Below are 23,014 nucleotides of genomic sequence, written 5' to 3' on the forward strand. Positions count from 1 at the left end.
GGTAATTTTTTTGCATCAATATTCTTCATTTTGCATTTTAAACACTGAATAAATGAACAGACTATAATTACATAAAATGTAATTTGTGCAGTTGAAATTGTATAATAGAGAATCAATTGCATAATTCAAGGTCAAGCGTTATGGAGTTCTAGAAATCACTCTGGGAGGAATCTTCAGATTGAAGGGATTCCACTGCATGGTGCAGTATCCTCCAGCTGTTTTAACCTCAGTGGTGACAGTATCTTGAGCTGGAATGAAATAGGAATTGATTGACACACAAAGGTGAAAAATAATTTTTCCATTGTATTAATGTTAATAAATTAAATGAAAATATCTTTTCTACACCTAATTATCTCAAGTCTTATGGTATGTTCATATTTTTTATAAATGTCTCTAGGAAACTTCTCAAGCTTTGGAATACAAGAAATAGTTCTGATGAGGACAGATTAATAAATAGCAACCATGATCATAATAGAACACTACATACGTAGAAGTCAGAGTACTTTGGAGGTAGGTCAGGGGTGAGGGGAGAAAGTATAATTCTTTGATGACCAAAGTGCTGTTGAGGTGGCTAAGGATTCCAGGTATGTGTACTTTGTTGCATGGTCTGCCAGTTGCCTACTGCATAACAGCACCTGATAGATAGGAGATTGTGAAGATGTGCAAAAATAAATAACAGTAGAAACACAGAAAAATAAATCCATGTCATTGAAAATCCATTTCCAGTACAGGACAGGAAGAGCCTAAAGCTGCTGCCATGGAAATCAGTTGCTATTTGGCCACTGATCCTGTAGAAGGTGCCAGCTTCCTCCGGGCCCCAGGGGTGCTCCACTCCCCTGCTCCACCCATGGTCCCACCCCACACCCACCCACTTCCCACGAGCCCCGCCTCTTTCTGTCCCTGCTCCTCCCAGGTCCTGCCCTCACCCCTTCCCCAAACCCCCGCCCTGCCTCTTCCTACCCAACCCTTGCCCTCTCCTCTGAGCATGTCTTGTCCCCGCTCCTCCCCCCTCCCTCCCAGCGCCTCCTGCATACCGTGGAACAGCTGATTGTGGCAGGCGGGAGGCGCTGGGAGGGAGGGGGAGGAATTGACCAGCAGGAATGCTTGTGGATTGGAGGCACTGGGGGGGTGGGGAAGGGAGGGAGCTGGCTGCTGGTGGGTGCTAAGCACTCACTAATTGTTCTCAGTGGGTGCTCCAGCCCTGGAGTTGGCGCCTATGGTAACAGCAATTCAGGGGTGCTGGAAGCCATTGAACAAAACTGTAAACCTCATATATGATGGAAACCATGTATTCACTTGCTAATTTTCAGAGTAACAGCCGTGTTAGTCTGTATCCGCAAAAAGAAGAACAGGAGTACTTGTGGCACCTTAGAGACTAACAAATTTATTAGAGCATAAGCTTTCGTGGACTACAGCCCACTTCTTCGGATGCATATAGAATGGAACATATAATGAGGAGATATATATACACACATACAGAGAGCATAAACAGGTGGGAGTTGTCTTACCAACTCTGAGAGGCCAATTAATTAAGAGAAAAAAAAAAAAAAAAAAAAAAACTTTTGAAGTGATAATCAAGCTAGCCGAGTACAGACAGTGTGATAAGAAGTGTGAGAGTACTTACAAGGGGAGATAGTCAACGTTTGTAATGGCTCAGCCATTCCCAGTCCTTATTCAAACCGGAGTTGATTGTGTCTAGTTTGCATATCAATTCTAGCTCTGCAGTCTCTCTTTGGAGTCTGTTTTTGAAGTTTTTCTGTTGTAATATAGCCACCCGCAGGTCTGTCACTGAATGACCAGACAGGTTAAAGTGTTCTCCCACTGGTTTTTGAGTATTTTGATTCCTGATGTCAGATTTGTGTCCATTAATTCTTTTGCGTAGAGACTGTCCGGTTTGGCCAATGTACATGGCAGAGGGGCATTGCTGGCACATGATGGCATAGATCACATTGGTAGATGTGCAGGTGAACGAGCCCCTGATGGTATGGCTGATGTGATTAGGTCCTATGATGATGTCACTTGAATAGATATGTGGACAGAGTTGGCATCGGGGTTTGTTACAAGGATAGGTTCCTGGGTTAGTGGTTTTGTTCAGTGATGTGTGGTTGCTGGTGAGTATTTGCTTTAGGTTGGGGGGTTGTCTGTAAGCGAGGACAGGTCTGTCTCCCAAGATCTGTGAGAGTAAAGGATCATCTTTCAGGATAGGTTGTAGATCTCTGATGATGCGCTGGAGAGGTTTTAGTTGGGGGCTGAAGGTGACAGCTAGTGGTGTTCTGTTATTTTCTTTGTTGGGCCTGTCTTGTAGGAGGTGACTTCTGGGTACTCGTCTGGCTCTGTCAATCTGTTTTTTCACTTCAGCAGGTGGGTATTGTAGTTTTAAGAATGCTTGATAGAGATCTTGTAGGTGCTTGTCTCTATCCGAGGGATTGGAGCAAATGCGGTTATATCTTAGAGCTTGGCTGTAGACAATGGATCGTGTGGTGTGTCCTGGATGGAAGCTGGAGGCATGTAGGTAAGTGTAGCGGTCAGTAGGTTTCCGGTATAGGGTGGTATTGATGTGACCATCGCTTATTAGCACAGTAGTGTCCAGGAAATGGACCGCTTGTGTGGATTGATCTAGGCTGAGGTTGATGGTGGGATGGAAATTATTGAAATCATGGTGAAATTCCTCAAGGGCTTCTTTTCCATGGGTCCAGATGATGAAGATGTCATCAATGTAGCGCAAGTAGAGTAGGGGCGTTAGGGGACGAGAGCTAAGGAAGCGTTGTTCTAAGTCAGCCATAAAAATGTTGGCATATTGTGGGGCCATGCGGGTACCCATAGCAGTGCCGCTGACTTGAAGGTCTCTAAGGTGCCACAAGTACTCCTGTTCTTCTTTTTGCGGATACAGACTAACACGGCTGTTACTCTGAAACTTGTCATTATGCAAGGCACTGCATTTAGCCGTATGGAATGGAAATCCATCAACCTCATGAAAAAACTCGTACAGATACAGACAGACATCATCTTCCTTTCCAAATGCAAGCAGATGGACATCATACCAAAAGGACTAAAGGTAAAAAATCCATTACAATCTACATATCACACAGACTATGCTGAGAGACTGTGTCACACACACTCAAAGAAACTGCGAAACCACCTGATCAGCATCCTATACAGCAAACAGGGAAAGATTAAGAATGAGCTCTCAGAACTGGATACTCTCATAAGAAACCAACCTTCCACACAAACTTCCTCATGGATAGACTTTACAAAAACTAGACAAGCCATTTACAAGACAAACTTTGCCTCTCTACAAAGGAAAAAGGACACTAAACTATCTAAACTGCTACATGCCACAAGCAGCCACAACAGTAGTTCCCTTAACCCACCCAGCAATATTGTTAATCTTTCCAGCTATACTCTTAGCCCAGCGGAAGAGTCTGTCCTATCTTGGGGCCTCTCCTTTTGTCCCTCCAGACCCATGAATATGATACAGTTCTGCGGTGACCTAGAATCCTACTTTCGACGTCTCCGACTCAAAGAATATTTCCAACATACCTCTGAACAGCATACTAACCCACAGAATCCTCCCTACCAGCACTACAAAAAAAAGGATTCTGCATGGACTCCTCTGGACGGTCGAAACAACAGACTGGATTTCTACATAGATTGCTTCCGTCGACGTGCAAAGGCTGAAATTGTGGAAAAGCAACATCACTTGCCACATAACCTCAGCCATGCTGAACACAACGCCATCTACAGCCTCAGAAACAACCCTGACATCATAATCAAAAAGGCTGACAAAGGAGGTGCTGTCGTCATCATGAATAAATTGGAATATGACCAGGAGGCTGCTAGACAGCTCTCTAACACCACATTCTACAGGCCATTATCCTCTGATCCCACTGAGGATTACCTAAAGAAACTACACCATCTGCTAAAAAAACTCCCTGACAAAGCACAGGAACAAATCCGTACAGACACATGCCTAGAACCCCGACCAGGGGTATTCTATTTGCTACCCAAGATCCATAAACCTGGATATCCTGGACGCCCCATCATCTCAGGCATTGGCACCCTAACATCAGGCTTGTCTGGTTATGTAGACTCTGTCCTAAGACCCTACGCTACCAGCACTCCCAGCTATCTTCGAGACACCACTGACTTCCTGAGGAAACTACAATCCATCGGTGATCTTCCAGAAAACACCATCCTGGCCACTATGGACGTAGAAGCCCTCTACACCAATATTCCACACAAAGATGGACTACAAGCTATCAGGAACAGTATCCCTGATAATGTCACAGCTAACCTGGTGGCTGAACTTTGTGATTTTGTCCTCACCCACAACTATTTCACATTTGGGGACAATATATACCTTCAAGTCAGCGGCACTGCTATGGGTACCCGCATGGCCCCACAATATGCCAACATTTTTATGGCTGACTTAGAACAACGCTTCCTTAGCTCTCGTCCCCTAACGCCCCTACTCTACTTGCGCTACATTGATGACATCTTCATCATCTGGACCCATGGAAAAGAAGCCCTTGAGGAATTTCACCATGATTTCAATAATTTCCATCCCACCATCAACCTCAGCCTAGATCAATCCACACAAGCGGTCCATTTCCTGGACACTACTGTGCTAATAAGCGATGGTCACATCAATACCACCCTATACCGGAAACCTACTGACCGCTACACTTACCTACATGCCTCCAGCTTCCATCCAGGACACACCACACGATCCATTGTCTACAGCCAAGCTCTAAGATATAACCGCATTTGCTCCAATCCCTCGGATAGAGACAAGCACCTACAAGATCTCTATCAAGCATTCTTAAAACTACAATACCCACCTGCTGAAGTGAAAAAACAGATTGACAGAGCCAGACGAGTACCCAGAAGTCACCTCCTACAAGACAGGCCCAACAAAGAAAATAACAGAACACCACTAGCTGTCACCTTCAGCCCCCAACTAAAACCTCTCCAGCGCATCATCAGAGATCTACAACCTATCCTGAAAGATGATCCTTTACTCTCACAGATCTTGGGAGACAGACCTGTCCTCGCTTACAGACAACCCCCCAACCTAAAGCAAATACTCACCAGCAACCACACATCACTGAACAAAACCACTAACCCAGGAACCTATCCTTGTAACAAACCCCGATGCCAACTCTGTCCACATATCTATTCAAGTGACATCATCATAGGACCTAATCACATCAGCCATACCATCAGGGGCTCGTTCACCTGCACATCTACCAATGTGATCTATGCCATCATGTGCCAGCAATGCCCCTCTGCCATGTACATTGGCCAAACCGGACAGTCTCTACGCAAAAGAATTAATGGACACAAATCTGACATCAGGAATCAAAATACTCAAAAACCAGTGGGAGAACACTTTAACCTGTCTGGTCATTCAGTGACAGACCTGCGGGTGGCTATATTACAACAGAAAAACTTCAAAAACAGACTCCAAAGAGAGACTGCAGAGCTAGAATTGATATGCAAACTAGACACAATCAACTCCGGTTTGAATAAGGACTGGGAATGGCTGAGCCATTACAAACGTTGACTATCTCCCCTTGTAAGTACTCTCACACTTCTTATCACACTGTCTGTACTCGGCTAGCTTGATTATCACTTCAAAAGTTTTTTTTTTTTTTTTTTTTCTCTTAATTAATTGGCCTCTCAGAGTTGGTAAGACAACTCCCACCTGTTTATGCTCTCTGTATGTGTGTATATATATCTCCTCATTATATGTTCCATTCTATATGCATCCGAAGAAGTGGGCTGTAGTCCACGAAAGCTTATGCTCTAATAAATTTGTTAGTCTCTAAGGTGCCACAAGTACTCCTGTTCTTCTTTTCACTTGCTAATATTACTTCATGCTGGGCACCCCAGTGCCCCTAGTTCCAGTTCCCCTGCAGCATGTATGCAAACAGCTAGTCTGTTGTTTGAGGAAAGTTAGTTACAAACTGCTCAGAGCCTGCTGCAGAGGATCTGTGCAGGGAAAAAGCTATCTGCATGTGACTCTTACCTGTGCCACATGGAAGTGAGATGAGGTGCCAGGTGAGATGAGGTGGAGTAAGATACTTTTGCACATACTTTCCTCTTGGGGTGTTCTTCATACAGTTATGATCCACATGGGGGTCTTTAGCGAGCAGATGCACATTGGGCTGGGGCAGTGCTAGTACAGCTCTAGTCTGTGTAGCTCGCAATGTCAGCGGCACAAAAATTACATTGTGTGGAAAGACCTTGTGTTCTGTACAGAAACCAGAGCCGCCTCTGTTTCTATGTTGAAAGCTGGAGACAAACCTGTCACTATTTCCTCCTGCCTACCAATGGAAGGATAAAGGAGAGCTTATGTGGAGATCTATTAGTCCCTTTTTGTCCCGCTGTGGTTGGCTTAAAATCATAGATGATAGAAGTCATCAAATGGCTTCTTAAAGAAATGAATTGAGTCTTCCATGTAGCACAGCTTAAAAACAGTGTGATGAAATGATTGTCAGAAGGTTCCCCTCTGCACCGTAGGGGTAATGAATTAGTTAGACTTTGAAGAAGAATTTGTGTGGCTCCCACATGCTCTGCTGCTGCCATGTATCACCAGAGAGGAGGATACATTTTAGAGGTTGTGAACCAATCTGTTTATAATCCTTGACTTGTTTATACAGTATTTTTTTTTTTTTTTTGCTCTCATTTTCATGTAATTGTGTTTTGTCAATCTAACCTGTAGGCTTCAACTCCACCAAAGAATGAATGAAGGCAGAGAGACTTGAGCAGGAAAGAACTACTACTACTGATAGACAGCTACTGAAAAAAACCTGCACCATAAGAAAGGATAGGGATTTGTTTTAAGAGTTAACTCCTTGTACATGCCTCTAAACCAGCAGGTCCCAAATTGAGGTTCATGTTTTGGTGGTGGTACATGGAGGACCTGATGGTGGTCTTCAGGGAACTGGCAGATCCCATGTTCCTAGTACTGAAATTACTATAAATGCATTCCTAGTACTACTTCTCTTTGTAAGCATTTGCTGTACCTGCCACGAAGGTGTTACTTGATCTCGAATAGGTGGGGAAATGGTGTATAAAACAATTTTTGTGAGATTAGCCCCACATAATGAACTGTTTTAGAACCCCAGAGGAAAGACAAGCAAAGGCTTCTGCAGTGGCACCATCTGTTGAGTTTGAATGTACAGAGGCTCCTATTAGCAATTCCATATTTGCGATTGCATTATAAACGAGATTTCCAGTGGGGAATATGTTCCTATTTTTTCTCTAAAGGCAGATTGACAATCATTGTGAGAATTCTCACATAATTTGTTTTTATACTATTTGAACATTTAATGTAGTGGCTGTTTGACTTCATTTAAAAACTTTTAAATAAGAAATCTCTGGATTTAGTGTCTGGCTTAAAATTGTCCTAGGCAGGGCTAGGATTGACTAGTAGCTCTTCAAAATACTATCTATGTACCCATATTTGGTAGAGAGGCAGATCCTCCCTAGGTCTGGTCTAATGGCTAGTCTTGTTTTCATTTTTCTTTTTCAAATATTTTTTTAATTATTGGGTTTAGGGTAATTTTTAGTTGTTATTCACATTACAACTGAAATTTTGATGCACTGGGCTCATAAAACTGGTGGTTGTTGGTGGAACATGCAGTCCATGAGCACACAAGCTTGATTTTGGGGCAGTAGGGGGAGGGCAAAAGGGGTAGTCCCAGGTGCTTACAGACCTTAGCAGGAGGGATTAGGTACATGCAAGCTTGATTGATGTCATTTGTGAGGCAAGTGTACCCAAGTCTGACTGATGGAGGGGGTAAATTAGGCCCACACAAGTCTGAAAGGTGGTGGATAGGGAGGCTGAGTATATGGAAACCTGACTACTTGGGAGGAAGTTCATACACACACACACACACACACACACACACACACACACACACACACCATTAGTGGGAAGGAGGGGCAAGCAATTTTGTATTGTGACAGCCTGAAGTCTTCCCCTCGGAATGCCCATCTATCTATCACCCCTTTAATTAGCCCTTACCAATCCAGCCTATTTTATCACAATGAGCTACTGCACCATATACCCACAACTACAAATGCTGGGGAAAAAGTAATCTAGTAATGGGCAGAAATGCAAAAGCTTCAGAACTGAGGTTGTGGTTTGTGGTCTGTTGGACTGGTAAAATTAATTATCCGGGTTTATGTTTACAAGGTACTTCCACATGTGAACATAAGACTCGTGCACTTAACCTTAGCCAAATGTTGACAAGTCCTTTGCTGAAATGGAGTCTTAAGGCAGAACAAGATAAGATTGTTATTGGGTCTTTGCTTTTTTTAAATATATAATTAATACAAATCACTACTGCAGTAGGCTGCTATTTTGTATAAATAAATATTTATTTATAAATATTATAAACACATCTGAAAATGATAAATAAGAGCAATACATAAATATTATCAATAAATAAAAGTAGATCAACACCACAATACTGTTACAAATCCAGTAAAATTATCTGAAATATTTTCACAGTGCAGGAGAATATATAGTAGCAATAGTTTATAATTCCAGTGCACTTAATTATACATGACCTAGAATTTGGGATGCTCTTGTTTGCTTTTTATGCTTGAAGCAAAACAGGCTCCAGAAGCTCCCCTACTTGCTTATGAGTCCATGTTTGGATCTTTAATGGGACTATCATTCCAAGGAGATTAAGAAGGAATTTGACACTTGATGTACCAAATCTGTTCGAGGATTTCCTGGATGGCCACTTGGCAGTCACTTTCTGCCAAGACTTGAGAACCTTTTGGGGCCACAAAGTCTCTCTTCTTTCTGACTTTAGAGGAAAATTATCCTTCTATTTTGTTTGGAAGTTGACCTGGTTCACATCTGTTATGCTGAAATGAGCATAACAGTTACAGTTTCAGAGGTGAGATTTCATTTTTAAGAGCAGCCGAAAGCAAATTCTGAGCAAATGGGTAACATCAATGATTTGGAAATCATAAGGTTTTTCTCCTTCGGTTCAAATACTACATTGTCTTCTGGCATATTTTCAGCAATATCTTTTGTTTTACATTTTCTCATGTGAGTAAATCAATCTGGTAATGGCAAGTAGTATATAAATTGAGCAATTGGAGTTCTGTAGGAGTTGGTCCCTTGTTTAATGCAAGACAGGCTGATAAGAATCTGGAAAGGAACTGCTTGTAGAATCAACTTAGAGACGAACCACTCCAGTGGAGGTGTAGTTTCATTCAGCTGTTTTCATAACATCATTACATGAAGCATCACGTGCTGAAATGAAAAAGGGGAATGGTTCAAACATGGAGAGTTTCAAATGCCAAATATAGGCCATCTTTTTCTAACCAGATGTCAAATCATAAATCCTGAACCTTATTGCACTTATGATCTTGTGACAATTTTTTTTTAACCAAAATTGTTGAAATGTAGAGGTAAACAGAATGAAGGAAAGCAGAATAAGTAGTCTTGGCCATCCCTGTGTGCAGAAGTAACCGGCAGAATTAGATGGTGGGATAGAAGTGTGTGAGCACAGACCATCAATTTTCTGGTGTCCTGACTGGAATTTTCTCTTACTAGGCAGTTGTTAAAAACAGCAACAAGCCAACTTTTCCCCTATTAAGATGCTTACTGGGCAAAGTTATATTTGGTATGGTTAATTATCAACGGATGATATTTTTTCATTTGTAATCAGTTACGATATATTTGTATATTTTTCATACAGAATATGTGTGTGGTAAGGAAGCACTAAACTATATATGCTACTCTAAAACAGTTTTATTAACATGAGTTTGAAATAGGTGTATGGGTAAAATTACTATGGTAGAAAGATTAGGCCCTACGTAATAAGAATTATAAAATTATGACCTATCCCTCTTCAGCTGTTTTATTCTTTTAATATTTAAGTTTTTCTAGGAAAAACCAATATATGGTACCTTCATCTTGAAGTCTTTTTGTGAGTATGTTGAGAATTGGAAAACATCTGGATATTTCCACACGGATGATCTCCCAGGCACACTGGCTGTATTGCTTTTCTTTCAGGAAATCGTCGATTGTCTGGAAATATCTCTTCAGTTTGAGGCTGGTGAGCAGGAGGTTCTCATTTCCTGGGTAGGTTATCTCCTTTGCCTTCTCAGCACTCAAACACATCTTCAGCTTCTCAATCTGCTGGTGAAGACCATTTTGGAATTCCTTTATGGAAGTCCCATTCCAGGCAGCTTGGGTGAGATTGTTGGTAAAGATATGGAAGAGCTCTTGGAGGATCTGCTGGATGGCTACCTTGGCATTCTCTTGCTGGGACAGTCGGATCTTGAGGATATCTCTGGGCTTGAAAGCTGTCCTTTCATTTAGACATTGGAAGGGAAAGTTTCCACCCATTTTCTCCAGATGCTCTAAACTCTCGCTGTTCATTCTGGTTTGTAGAACATAAATCCTGTTACAGTCCAGACATGAGATTTCACTGAAGAAGAGCAGCATGAGGCAAAATTGCAGCAAACTCCTGCTGATCATGATGATGTCTTAGATTCCCTGTGTTTGTGTAGAACTTGAACAACTGGTGCCTGTTCAAGGTCTTTCGTAGACTTTGGTGTTTTCGACCCATGTCTCTGAATTTAAGTATTCTGTAGGAAAAGATTTTGCTTTCATCACTTTCTACTTTTCAAGGTTTTTTCTGCTTGAGGTTTTTACTTTCGGTTTCCTTCTTTTTATGTAGTGGAAGCAAACAAGTCATTAGAAGAACCAAACCACAGTCATTACTTTTTTAATATTAAAGAATCCCTACATTTCTTTCCTTACATCCCCCCCCCCGCCCTCTTAGATAAAGAATATTTGAAGGGTAAGAAGAGTTAGATGATTAACAGTATTATCCAGTTACAGGTTAGAGTAGGGACCTGTCTGTCTACTCCCAAGTTCCTGTAGTTAGCACTGATAGACAGGTCTGAATATCTGTTACATCAGCAAGACTATCCATGCTTTTAACAGATACAAATGAATTTTGGCAGATGGGGGGAACTAATGGAGAACTTCTTTTTCCTAGACTCTGCAGATAATAGCAGTGAAGTGATGTATAAAGCTGCTGTTCCTTCACTTTGCCAGCAGATGGAAAACTTTCCCTCTCTGGTGTCCCACTCAAAATCAGAAAACCCGGCTATACTCTAGCTGTCTCCTTCCTTCCTTGCAGCCTTTGAGAGGGAGTAATACTATAGGGACCTCTTAAAATTTGATAAGCTTGGAAAGAATTCCTGCGGGAGATTGAGGCCCAGACAATTCTCTATTAATCTCACACAATTTCCTGGCCATTTGAAATCTGAGAGAGGAAAACCCATGTGTGTAGGGAATACCAGAGGATGGACAGAGGGCACTGAGAAACTGGGAGGTTTACTTAAGAACCTGATGCCAGCTGTGAAAAGCCTGAGGAACAGGTACAGTTGAAGAGTGTGAACATGTTATCTTCTCGGGCACTTCTGCATAGTTCCCAGTGATTTAGTGTAGTGACATGGAACGGAGTTGTCCAAAAAGATTGTGTGTTTGGTAATAAATATGCTAGAGAGACTGACATAAATGAATGTCACTTTCAGACGTGATTAACTTTTCACCATTCAAGCTTGGACATTGCAGTTCAAGTGGTCTGATGAATGAAGTTTGCAGCCTGTAGCAAGTTTCACTTTCTGTTTTTCATACCATAGCACTAGGCTGTCATGCTGGAGTTTCCATCAGTGAAGGGGAATGGTTTTCAACCCAAAAATTTAAATGGAGCTTTTCATATTAATTTTAAAAAAGGAAAGGAAGAAAATCTATAAATATTTCTCTTTAAGTTATTTCTTTTACATCACCCTGACCCATCACCTCAAGCACATTCTTTAATCGTAATCTGGAGTTTGGCCCTAAACTATTTGGAAGTGTCATTTTAAAGAATGCAGTTTATTGTACATAAATATACTGTATACGGGACCCAATATTAATATAGGCTCTGCACCCCATCTCCAATTGACTCCAATGGGAGTTTTGTGTACATTCCCTGGCAAGTTGAAGCTTATGAATATTTATGAGAGAGAGAGAAATTTAAAAATCTGAATCTTAACAAGAAAAGTTAAAGTAATAAAGGAATGGAAGTAAAGACACATAGTCGTTCAGCATATTTTCATCAGCAATTAGCCTGTTTTCTGGGAAAGGTTAGATGCAGACTCAGCTGGATGAAATATTTGCTAGAATTTGATGAAATACTGTAGATTTAAATTTCAATTCAAAAGCAGAAATTGGGGGGGGGATTTTTTTCTCCTCTATGTCAGCCATCTTTATTTGAATGTGTAATTAGAGATTAATTTGGCGCCTTTTCCTATTTGAAAATCTGCAAATAAATTCAGATTTTGTTAATGTGTTTATTTAATATGATTTGACAAATGATTTACATTCTAATCTCTGATTGCTCAGGACCTTCACACCACAACTTTTGCTTTGACTATTCCCTATTCATAATTTACTACTTGTTCTGTATGATGGTTCACCTGAGGCGATGCAATTATGTCTCTTCCCTGATTGTTTGCCTTGGAATTCAAAACTGCTTTCAAGATGGCTCCATGAACTTTTCTGGAAAGAATCCTCTTTAAAATGTGTATTTACAGAAGTAATTGTTAAACTTTGTCTTTACCCAAATGTTCTTTTCTAACAAACTCTCACATACAGATATTTCTGAAAACGTTTACACAGGGCCAGACATTTTTATACATTTTAATAAGTCTCAAATGTTTAGGCTATGGCTGAAATTTGTTGTTTGCAGTGCTAATTGTTGACTGATAGTGTTTCTGGAGAGCTATCTACCTACCCAAAATGTGGTAGAGCGGTGGATCCTTACTAGATCTGATCCAACAGGCAGTTTTATTACCATACTTTTAAATGTTGGAGTTCAGGTAACTTTTAGTCAATACTTGTGTTTAGTCAATATAAGTGATGCACTGCAACAGAAGGATGCAGGATGATCCCAAGTGACTGTGATCCAGGCCCATAAAATGGCCTGAAGTGTGGAGGAAACTGAGGCAGGGAGTTTCATGTCGGGTTTACTATTTTTGTATAAATCTGTGCATTTATTGTGTCATTAAGAAAAGAGCAATAGAGTGTTAGAATCCTGTGCAAAGTGCCTGCGTGTTATAGGCTACACCTACATATGGTCCTTTGACGAGGTAAACAAGAAGGCTCACACGTCTAGGTGTACGTCTGGTAGAAGACATGTTAAGCTATGAAAATATTTTGGTCCTGAGGGCCTAAGGTTGATCGGCTGCAGGACTCTAGTTCCATGAAGAGGTAATAGAGTGAGAGCCCAGGAAATGTGCCAGAGAGGCCAAGGGAAGAAATAGGGCTGCCACCTACTGAGACCCAGGGAATCTGAAAGTCCAAGGGGGATTCAGTGTCTGAGCTGCTAAGAGGAGGTAGCCCAGAGAGATTTGTGACATGGAGATAAATGGGCTCGTGCCTACAAGCATGAGAGATGAAATTTGTGAGCTGAGTGTACACAAGCTTAATTGACAGGGATAAAGGGATAGGTGCATGCAAGCCTGATTGATGGAGGAGGGTAAAGTATGTCCTCACAAGCTTGATTAGTGGAGAGAGTGAGACTGGGCACACTGAAACCTGCTTGATGGTGGGGATTTGAAGGGCTGATGGCTGCAGCAACCTGTATGGAACTGGGAGGGAGGAGCACAGGTTGCAGGAGAGACTGAGAAGCCAGTCTGTGTGCACATGGCTGGAATGCTATCTGCAATTACAGCCATCACGGAGTCCCCACATGATAATACCCAGTATGCAGTATATGAAACGGTTGCATGCCAAACTGACTGATGGTGAGGGGAGATGGCTGTGCTTATGCCAATCTCATTGGTTTGAGAGGGGGCGGGGCATGCAGGGGAGCGTATGCAAATCTAATCTGGGGGAAGTGTGGGGAGTGTATGAAAATGTGAGTGGTGGTGTTTGGGGAGGAAACACGAGCCTGATTACTGCATGGATCTCAGTTGGGGCGAGATAGGAGTAGCCAGGCACATACAAGTCTGATTGAGGGAAGTGGGGTAGGGTGCACTTGAACCATCTATTGGGAGCTATGCTGTCTGGCACATTTTACCCTGCAAGAATGAATTTAGTCTAGGCTGGACACATACAAAGGAGTCAGCTGCGGGGAAGGAGAGGACATGCAAATCTGCTGGGAATGTGTTTTCACACACACTTAAAGGGGGGACGATTGCTTGTGGAGAAGTGCTGGATACATGGAATCGTAATTGATTTTTGGTTGGGGTGTGTGAATGCAGGCTAACCTGATTTTGGGGGGGCATAGACAGGCTGGTTACAAATGAGTTTAATTGGTGTGTTTTTGGCGGGGCATGCAAACTTGATTGATGGGGGGGAGAACACCAAACTAGCCTCTTCTAACATAACCATCTTCTACACCAAACATCCACAACTACCAGTGTTGGGGGCGGGGGAGGGGGAAATTATCTAGTAAAGTGTAGAAGAGGAAAAAGGGGTAGAAATCCATGTGGAATGTGGTTTCTTACAGTGGAAAGACCTAATAATTACACAGTTAGTATTTTTTTCATATGGAAGCCCTGTGAACTTGAGATTCATCAGTGTATTTAAGTGTGTTCCCAGCTTGAAGCATGAACTTCAGTGGGATGGGTCTTGTGCTTAAGCACTTTCTGGAATTGGAGGTTTTTTTGTTTTGTTTTTTTTGTTGTTGTTTTTTTTGCTTATATAGGTATTTAATGCAAATCACTACAGTTGGAGGTTGCCATTTGTATGAAATATTTTATTTATAAGTAATAAATACCTAGGATGATGACATAAATAAGAAGAATAAATAAGTGGTAGACTGACATAAATATACTGTTACAAAGCCAGTAAAATTATCTGAAAATATTGTCAAGCGCACAAAGAGAATAAATAGTAGCACAGCTGTTAAAATTCTACTTCATCTCATTTTGTATGCCATATAAAAGATTCATTCATTTCAGTTAGTACTTCCAAAAAGTTGGTATTCTTGTATATAAATTTCCTAATGAGCTCGTCACATATTTGAAAGCTTCTTAATTCTTCTTGGATTTTCTTGCCAGCACTGAGGCTGAAGTTACCAATTATTTCATAATAGATATGCAGTTATCTCTTCACTTCCATCCCGGTGAGCTGTAGATCCATCCTTCCTAGTAAGAGTCCCACTTTCCATTCCTGCAATCAAACATGTATCCAGATACCCAACTTGCTGATGATGAGTATTTTAGGAGTATCTGAATGGAACTCCTGCCTTAGGTAGCTTGGGAGAGGTTTGCAAAATCAGCAGGAAATGTCTTAGAAGATTTCCTGGATTGCCACCTGGGTGTTCTCCTTCAGGGACTCTGTGGGCTTGAGAACCTGTTGGGGCCACCTGAAATCTCTCTTCAGTAATGCTAATTCAATTACTCTGGGGAAAAGTTTTGTACTGGACAAGCCTTCTACGGAGTCTGTCAATAAGTAGAAAACATCTGGGTATTTCCATGTGAATGATCTCACACACACACACACAGGCTGTATTGCTTTTTCCCCCCCAGGAATGCACCTATCCCCTGGAAGTACTTTTTCACTCTGGTGAACTGGTGCTCCTCATTTTCTGGGTGGTTAATTCCTTTTTCCATCTGTGCTCTCAAACATGCCTCCAGCCACTGAATTTGCAGATAAAGTCCATACTGTCACCTGACTAGGGAACTCCCATCCCAGGCAGTTTGCATGAGGATTTTGCTAAAGATGGTGAAGCCCTCTTGGGCATTCTTTTACTGAATGCTTGTATAACACCCATAATCATGTGCCTGGGCACTGATAGGGCCCCAGGGAACTGTAATACCAATAATAAGTAGTAATCAGCTTGTGTTAGCCCTTCTACCTGCAACTGTCACTGTAGTGCATGTTATCCCTGGGGGTAACTGACAGGCTGGCTTTAGGCCAATTCCCCTGATTCCCGTGAATCGGACCCCATACCTAAGAGGGCTCCGCAGCGTCCAGAAGAGGGGCCCCGCAAGGTAAGGCCCCGGAAGACAACTGCTGCCGAGGAAGGACCCTCCGCCGAAGTGCCGCCGGAAACAGCGACAACTGGTTAAACTGCCGCCGAATTGCCGCTGCTATCTTTGGCAGCAGCTCAATCGCTGCCGTTGTCTTTGGTGGCATTTCAGCGGCATGTCTTTTGAATCGGGCCCCGCACGTCCTAAAGCCGGCCCTGGTTAGCACAACAGAGACTTTCCCTCCAGTTAAGGGAATACAATTTGCATGTTGCAGAACTTCTATATTTAGATCAGTGATAGTCAGACCTCGGTAGTTCAGGAGCCAAATTAGCAATTAGCATTACCCAAAAGGGCCACGGTTGTGTGAATTCATTGATTAATTTAATATACTATAGTACTATTCGTATTTAAACAGTATGACGGGGAAATACTTAAATTATTTGCTCTGAAAATAATTATATTTTATATACAAAAATTAACAATTTAGTGCAAGTTGATAAGTTAATTAGCTAATAACATAGTAAAAGCATCCTGATTGGTGAATAACTTAGATTGGTTAATAATTAAATCACCCAGTGTTTTTATATCATGTACCGCAAAGAGCGACAGGAGACACAGTAAACGGCCACTTGTGGCTGACGAGCTGAAGTCTGAGTATCATTGATCTAGATCATGAAATGTTCTTTGAAATACATATAATCAGAATAGTCCCCTTGTCTGGGCCCTGAGATCATGATATCTTCTCCATTAGTTGTTGTTTTTCTCTCTCCCAGCGTTTCTTCTCCATCAGGGCTTGATTAACCAACATGGTATATATATATATATTTAAATTTATTCAGGATTATTTTTGTTCAGTTGCAAAACTATATTTTCCCTTTTGCCTCAGTTTATCAGTTTCAATAGTCCTGTCCCTTTGCCTTTTCTTAGATTGGTCAGGTGGAACTGACAGTTAGAAACAAGGCTTTTTACCTAAAAACTGAGCCAATATCATCAGAAGGCAATTAAAAACACTAAATATGGTGCTCCCACATTATTATTATTATTTTTTTTTAGCAGTCTCCTTTTAGAAGTACAGCCTCATTTTAAACTCTACTTTTATTTGTAAATCTACATTTCATCCTCTTAACCAGCAGGAGGAAACTGTTCATTTTCTGGATGGTCACTGCAAAACATAATAGCCTCCTGTAAACCTATAATTCTCCTTCAGACCCTGCTTCATTTGAGAGAGGGAAATAGTGTAGGTATATTTAAAGTTGCTTAATGCAGGAGTAACTATGGCCCTCAGAAAATATTGGTTATCTGCACTTTTCAGATTTCATGTAGTTTAAAAAGAACACTTTAAAATGTTGATGCCAGGGAAACTGGTGTCTTGGACACTGGAAACAAGAAACCTTTGCTTATTGTCAAATCTGAAAATACAATGCAGTTGGTAATCCATGTTCGACAGAGGTACCCACACAGATGGATGTGGTTTACAGTGTGGTTAAAAAGAGAAGTCTTACCATGTGTTCTTAACATGTGTGTCACTAGGATGTAATAATTCAAAGGTGGGGTTTTTTTAAATCAAATTCAGTGTTTACTATTACTGCTGGTCCCTTGTCTTTTAATGTTTGCGTTTCTCTCGGCTTGAACAGGAAAATTCTTCTGGTTTGTTTAATCCCCTTACCTTCCTGTGGTCACATTTCACTTTTCACATGCCCTAGCGCAGACTGTTGTGCTGGAGTTTCCATCATGGCAGGGAAGTGTGTTTTAATTCAAAAAGAAAACTATTTTCACTGAAATTGGAAAAGAAGATTCCCTTATAGAAAATATGAAAACGTTTCTGTTCATATTAATTTGGGAAGAACCCCAGGATCCTAATGCACTTTCTTGAAGCAAAAATGTTGAATTTCTTACAACTATTTGACAGGGACTCTTTAAAGAAACATAGAAATATAGGACTAGAAGGGACCTCAAGAGGTCATAGAGTCCAGCTTCCTGCATTGACAGGACGAAGTATACCTAGACCAGGGAGGGCCACATCAGGGAATAGAAATTGTATAGCTGGCCATGAATGCTCCCAAAATTGTGGTTGGGGTGCGGGAGGAGGTGTAGACACTGAAGTGGGGCTGGGGATGAGGAGTTTGTGGTGTAGGAGGGTGCTCTGGGGTGGGACCAAGGTGTTCGGAGGTCGGGCGGGTGATCAGGGCTGGGGCAGGGGTGCGGAAAAGTATGCAGGTTCTGGCTGTGAGTGTGGGCTGTGGGGTGGGGATGAGAGGTTTGGGGTGCAGGAGGGTGCTCTGGGCTGTGATTGAGGGGTTTGGAGAGCAAGAGGGGGATCAGGGCTGGGGCATGGGGAGAGGCTCAGGGGGTGCAGGCTCCAAGCAGCGCTGACCTCATGCAGCTCCCGAAAGCAGTGGCATGTCCCTTCTCTGGCTCCTACGCAGAGGCGCGGCCAGGTGGCTCTGCATGCTGCCCTGTCCGCAGGCACCGCCACTGTACTCCCATTGGAGCACATAGGAGTCGGAGTGCGGCCATACCGGCTTCTGAGAGCCATGTGGTGCATCAACTGACCCAGTGCTCCAGCCAGAGTGGGGCCGAGCCGTGAGGTGCGGGCCCAACCCAGTGTCCCTGCTGGAGTGCCAGAGTGGGGCTGAGCCATGTGGTCCGACCTTGGGCCAATGCCCCAGCCAGAGTGCCAGAGCGGGGCTGAGCCACTGGTGCGGCTCACAGGCTGGCTTAAAATGGCTCGTGGGCCGGATCCAGCCCGTGGGCCATAGTTTGTCCATCCCTGACAGGGGTTTGTCTAACCTGCTCTTTAAAATCTCCAATGACAGTGATTCCACAACCTCCTTAGGCAATTTATTTCAGTGCTTAACCACCCTGACAATTAGGAAGTTGTCCTAATGTCCAACCTAAACCACCCTTAAGAATACTATTAATACTAACAGGAAAGACCAAGGCCTCAAAGTAAATACAGGGTAATGAAAACAGAATCTGTTTCAGTAAATCTGTATATCAACAGCACATAGGCACAGAAGTAGTGTATAGTTTGAGGAAAGTTAGTTACAAAGGCCACAGAACCTGCCCCAGAGGCTTCATGCAGCGATAGAGTTCTCTGAGTGAGCATCTCAGCTGCTTCACATGGAAGCATGTGTGATGTGGGCTGAGGTGGAGTAGGTTCTGCTGCCTTCACCCATCATTCCCTCTTTCCTGGGACGCCCATGGATTATTCTCCTTGACACTGAAAAGATGGGGCAGGGAGTGTAATGGGTGGTAATGCAAAGTGATGAGACCTTTGTCATCTGTGCAGAAATCATAGAATCTGCTTAGTCTGGAGATGGAACTACAGCCATTTCCGTGAGGAAGGCTGGGGTCCAACCTGCTCCTCCTCATTCCTTCCCACCATTGGAAGGATGTGGGAGAACCTCAGTGGGGGATATTTACAGAATTTCCCTCTTTTAAGAAATGCAAGTTGGGATTCCCCACAGGCATTGGCTGCTCCTTATGATACGAGTGATATCGTCTAAGAGCTCAACTGAATTCTCCACTCAGTATGGCCCATTTTTTATTAAAGGTCTGATGGCATGAATGGGAATAGTTTCTCTCTAGCACAGAATAGGTTTGGGGTAGTTAGAGTTTTTCAGTATTGTTCCTGGGTAGTAACTGACTGATATATTTCCCCCAAACTGGGGGCTGCATTTTAGAGGTGACAGAGAAACTTTGATAATCCTCATTCAAATGGCCTATTCCTGCTCTCACATGTAATTTTGTTTGTGGTGTATACTCAAGAATGAATTTAGTCTGTTCTGTGCTCACACAAAAATAATGGAACTGAATGTGTGTGGGGGGGACACAAATGAGAAGCATTCATGGAAGCCCATATTTAATGGTTGGGGGCGGTGCTTGTAAATGTATTGTGGGGAGGTGGTATGTGAATGCACACAAACCTCATTGATGGAGTTATGAGCAAGCCAATTAAATGCTAACTTAAGTGGTGTGTTTTTGAGGTGCATAGTGTTGGTGATTGGTGCCCTCTCTCCCCCGACTCAGTAGTTTGGCCTCTTCCAACACATCTACTAAACCAAACATCCACAACAAGAAGTTATTTGGTAGGGGAAAATAACCAAGGAAAAAGTAGCAGAGGAAAAAGAGGCAGAAGTCAGGTCTGGTGCATGGTTTGTTACAGTGGAAAGACTAATTATCACTCCATAGCTACTTTATTAATATGGAAGTACAGTGAATTTGCACACTGATTCATCAATGTATCTAAGTATGTTCCCAACTGGAAGCATGAACATCAGTGGGATGGGTCACATACCATAAGTCGTGTGGATAAGTACTTTCTGAACTTGGGGTTTTAAGGCTGAACAATGATAGTTTTTTGTTGGATTTTTTTAAAATGGGTAATTGATACAAATCACTACCACTATATGTTGCCATTTTGTATAAAATTTATTCAAATGTATCTCTGATAATTGATAAATAAAAGCAATAAATAATAGACTGACATAAATATCCTGTTACAAATATCATAAAATGATCTGAAAATATTTCCACAATACACAAATAGAATAAATATTAGCAACAACTTTTAAAATTCCACTGCATCTAATTTTAAATCATGTATAAAATGTTAATTGTTTTTTTGGTTAGTACTTCTAAAAATGTTTTTAATTTCTAAATTTCTTTGTGAATTTGTCCTATAGTTGAAAACTGTTTAATTCCACTTGGATTCTCTTGCCAGCACTGAAGCTGAACTGCTTTTCTGCTAGAGGAAATAATTGGTATCTCTTGACTTTCATCTTGGTGAGCTGAATGTTCTTCCTTCCTTCCTGGTAAGAGTCCCACTGTCCATCATTGCAACCAAATATGTCTCCAGATGCCCAGCTGGCTGATGAGTCTAAGTTGGACCCTCTGAATGGAACTCCCGCTTAAGGTAGCTTGGGAGAGATTTTTGCAAAAGCAGCAGGAAATGTGTTGGAAGATTTCCTGGATTGTCACTTGGACATTTTCCCACAGGGACTTTCAGAACTTGAGAACCTCTTGCTGCCACCTGAAATTGCTCTCTTTGTTCTGACAGTATAGGAAAATTATCCACACACCTTTGTTTGGAAGCTGTTCCAGTTCACATGTGTTATGCTGTTATACTGTGGTTAAACTGCATGTTACAGTTCAGAGGTGAGATTTGATCAGAGAAGAGTTGAACCACAGAACTATATAGCAAACACATAATGTTAACAATGTTTAAGGTCCAACCCTTTTCTTTTAAAATTCTTAATTGTCTTGAAACTTTTTTGCATCAATACCCCTAATTTTGCATTTTAAACACAGTAAATGAATAGAATATTATCACATAAAATGTAATTTGTGCAGCTGGAATTCCATAATAGAGTGAATCTATTGTATTACACATCAAGCGTTCTGAAATGTTAGACGTCACCGTGGGAAGAATCAGCAGAGAGGAGGGATTCCACTGCATCCTTCTGTTTTAAGCTAGTAGTTGCAGGATGCGGAGCTGAAATGAAATTGGAAATAGTTGAAACACAAAGGGAAAAATATAATTTTCATTGAATTGATCTCATTAAATTAAATGAAAATATCTTTTCCACATTTAAGCTCGCAGGTCTTTTAGTATGTTCCTAGAGACTTTTTAAAAAAATATAATAATAAAAAAAAAAGCTTCTCAAACCTTGGAATACTAGAAATAGTTCTCATGAGGACAGATTAATTAATGGCAATGATGATCATAGAAACACACTACATATGTCGAAGTCAGAGTACTTTGGTCATCAGATAATGATACTTCCCTCCCTCTCACACCACATATATGTACTTTGTTGCAAGGTCTGCCAATTACCTACTGCACAATAGTACTGATATGTGAGAGATTATGAAGATGTGCAAAAATAAACAATAGTAGAAACACAGAAAAATAAATCCATGTAATTGCAAATCCATTTCCAGCGCAGGACAGGAAGAGCCTAAAGCTGCTGCCATGGAAATCAGTTGCTATTTGGCCATTTTACCCTGTAGAAGAAGGATCAGGCCCTATATAAGCAGAGAGATAAAATATCCGCTATCTCTATTCAGCTGTATAAATTACAGTAACGTTAATTCATTTACTCTAGGGAAAAGTTTTGACTGTACCTTAGTTACTAAGCCTTCCAGTGAGTTTGTCAACTAGTACAAAACATCTCGGTATTTCCATGCGAATGATCTCCCAGGCACAAAGGCTGTATTGTTTTTCTTTCAGGAACGCATCTATCCCCTGAAAGTATTTTTTCACTCTCCGACTGGTGAGCTGGAGTTCCTCACTTTCTGGTTTGGTTAATTCCTTCTCCATCTGTGTTCTCAAACATGCCTCCAGCCGCTGAATTTGCTGGTAAAGTCCATTTTGGAACCTGACTATGGAAGTCTCATCCCAGGCACTCTGGGTGAGGTTTTTGCTAAAGATGTTGAAGATCTCTTGGAGGATCTCTTGAATTGCCACCTTGGCATTCTCTTTCTGGGACACTGGAAGTCGGACAACATCCTGGGTGGGTTTGAAAGCTGCCCTTTCATTTATGCATTGTGAGGGGAAATTTCCGCTCATTTTCTGCAGAAGCTCCAAGCTTTCTTTGTTCACTTTGTTCTGCTGGAAGTGAAGCATGGTACAGAGCCGAGATGAGATTTCCGTAGAGAAGAGCAGCATGAGGCAAATGTGCAGCAAACACCTGGTGGTCATGGTGATATCTTCCACTTCTTTTCTTTGTGTGGAACCTTGAGCCTGGAGTTTGTTGAGGGTCCTACGTAGACTGCTGTGTCTTTCCTTCATGTCTCTGAATTTAAATATTTGGCTACAGAATTTTTGTTTCATCATTTTCGTTTAAGGTTTTTCCCTCCTGGAGGCTTCAGTCTTTTTCTTTCTGTTTAATTCACTGCTTTCTAGTTCTTTTACCACGCTTCCTCCTTTTTGTATTTTTGTGAAAGTGACCACAAATGACAATATACAACCCCTTTAACTCATGGTGGATCCACA

The 23,014-nt window shown here is 41.7% G+C and overlaps 2 protein-coding genes across 2 annotated transcripts; both read right to left on the bottom strand.

Moving 5' to 3' along the window:
- Positions 1-9,239: 9,239 nt before the first annotated feature.
- Positions 9,240-10,516, bottom strand: LOC128839319 (interferon beta-like). Its single transcript, XM_054032210.1, has 2 exons — positions 9,943-10,516; positions 9,240-9,283 (listed from the first exon to the last, which is right to left on the bottom strand). Exons 1-2 carry the CDS (start codon positions 10,514-10,516, stop codon positions 9,240-9,242), a joined length of 618 nt encoding a protein of 205 aa, XP_053888185.1.
- An 11,628-nt stretch (positions 10,517-22,144) lies between these two features.
- On the bottom strand, positions 22,145-22,720 carry LOC128838826 (interferon beta-like). The gene has a single exon (XM_054031258.1). It carries the CDS (start codon positions 22,718-22,720, stop codon positions 22,145-22,147), a length of 576 nt encoding a protein of 191 aa, XP_053887233.1.
- Positions 22,721-23,014: the final 294 nt, after the last annotated feature.

This window comes from Malaclemys terrapin, chromosome 6 (genome assembly GCF_027887155.1).
Source record: "Malaclemys terrapin pileata isolate rMalTer1 chromosome 6, rMalTer1.hap1, whole genome shotgun sequence".
Taxonomy (NCBI): Eukaryota; Metazoa; Chordata; order Testudines; family Emydidae; genus Malaclemys; species Malaclemys terrapin.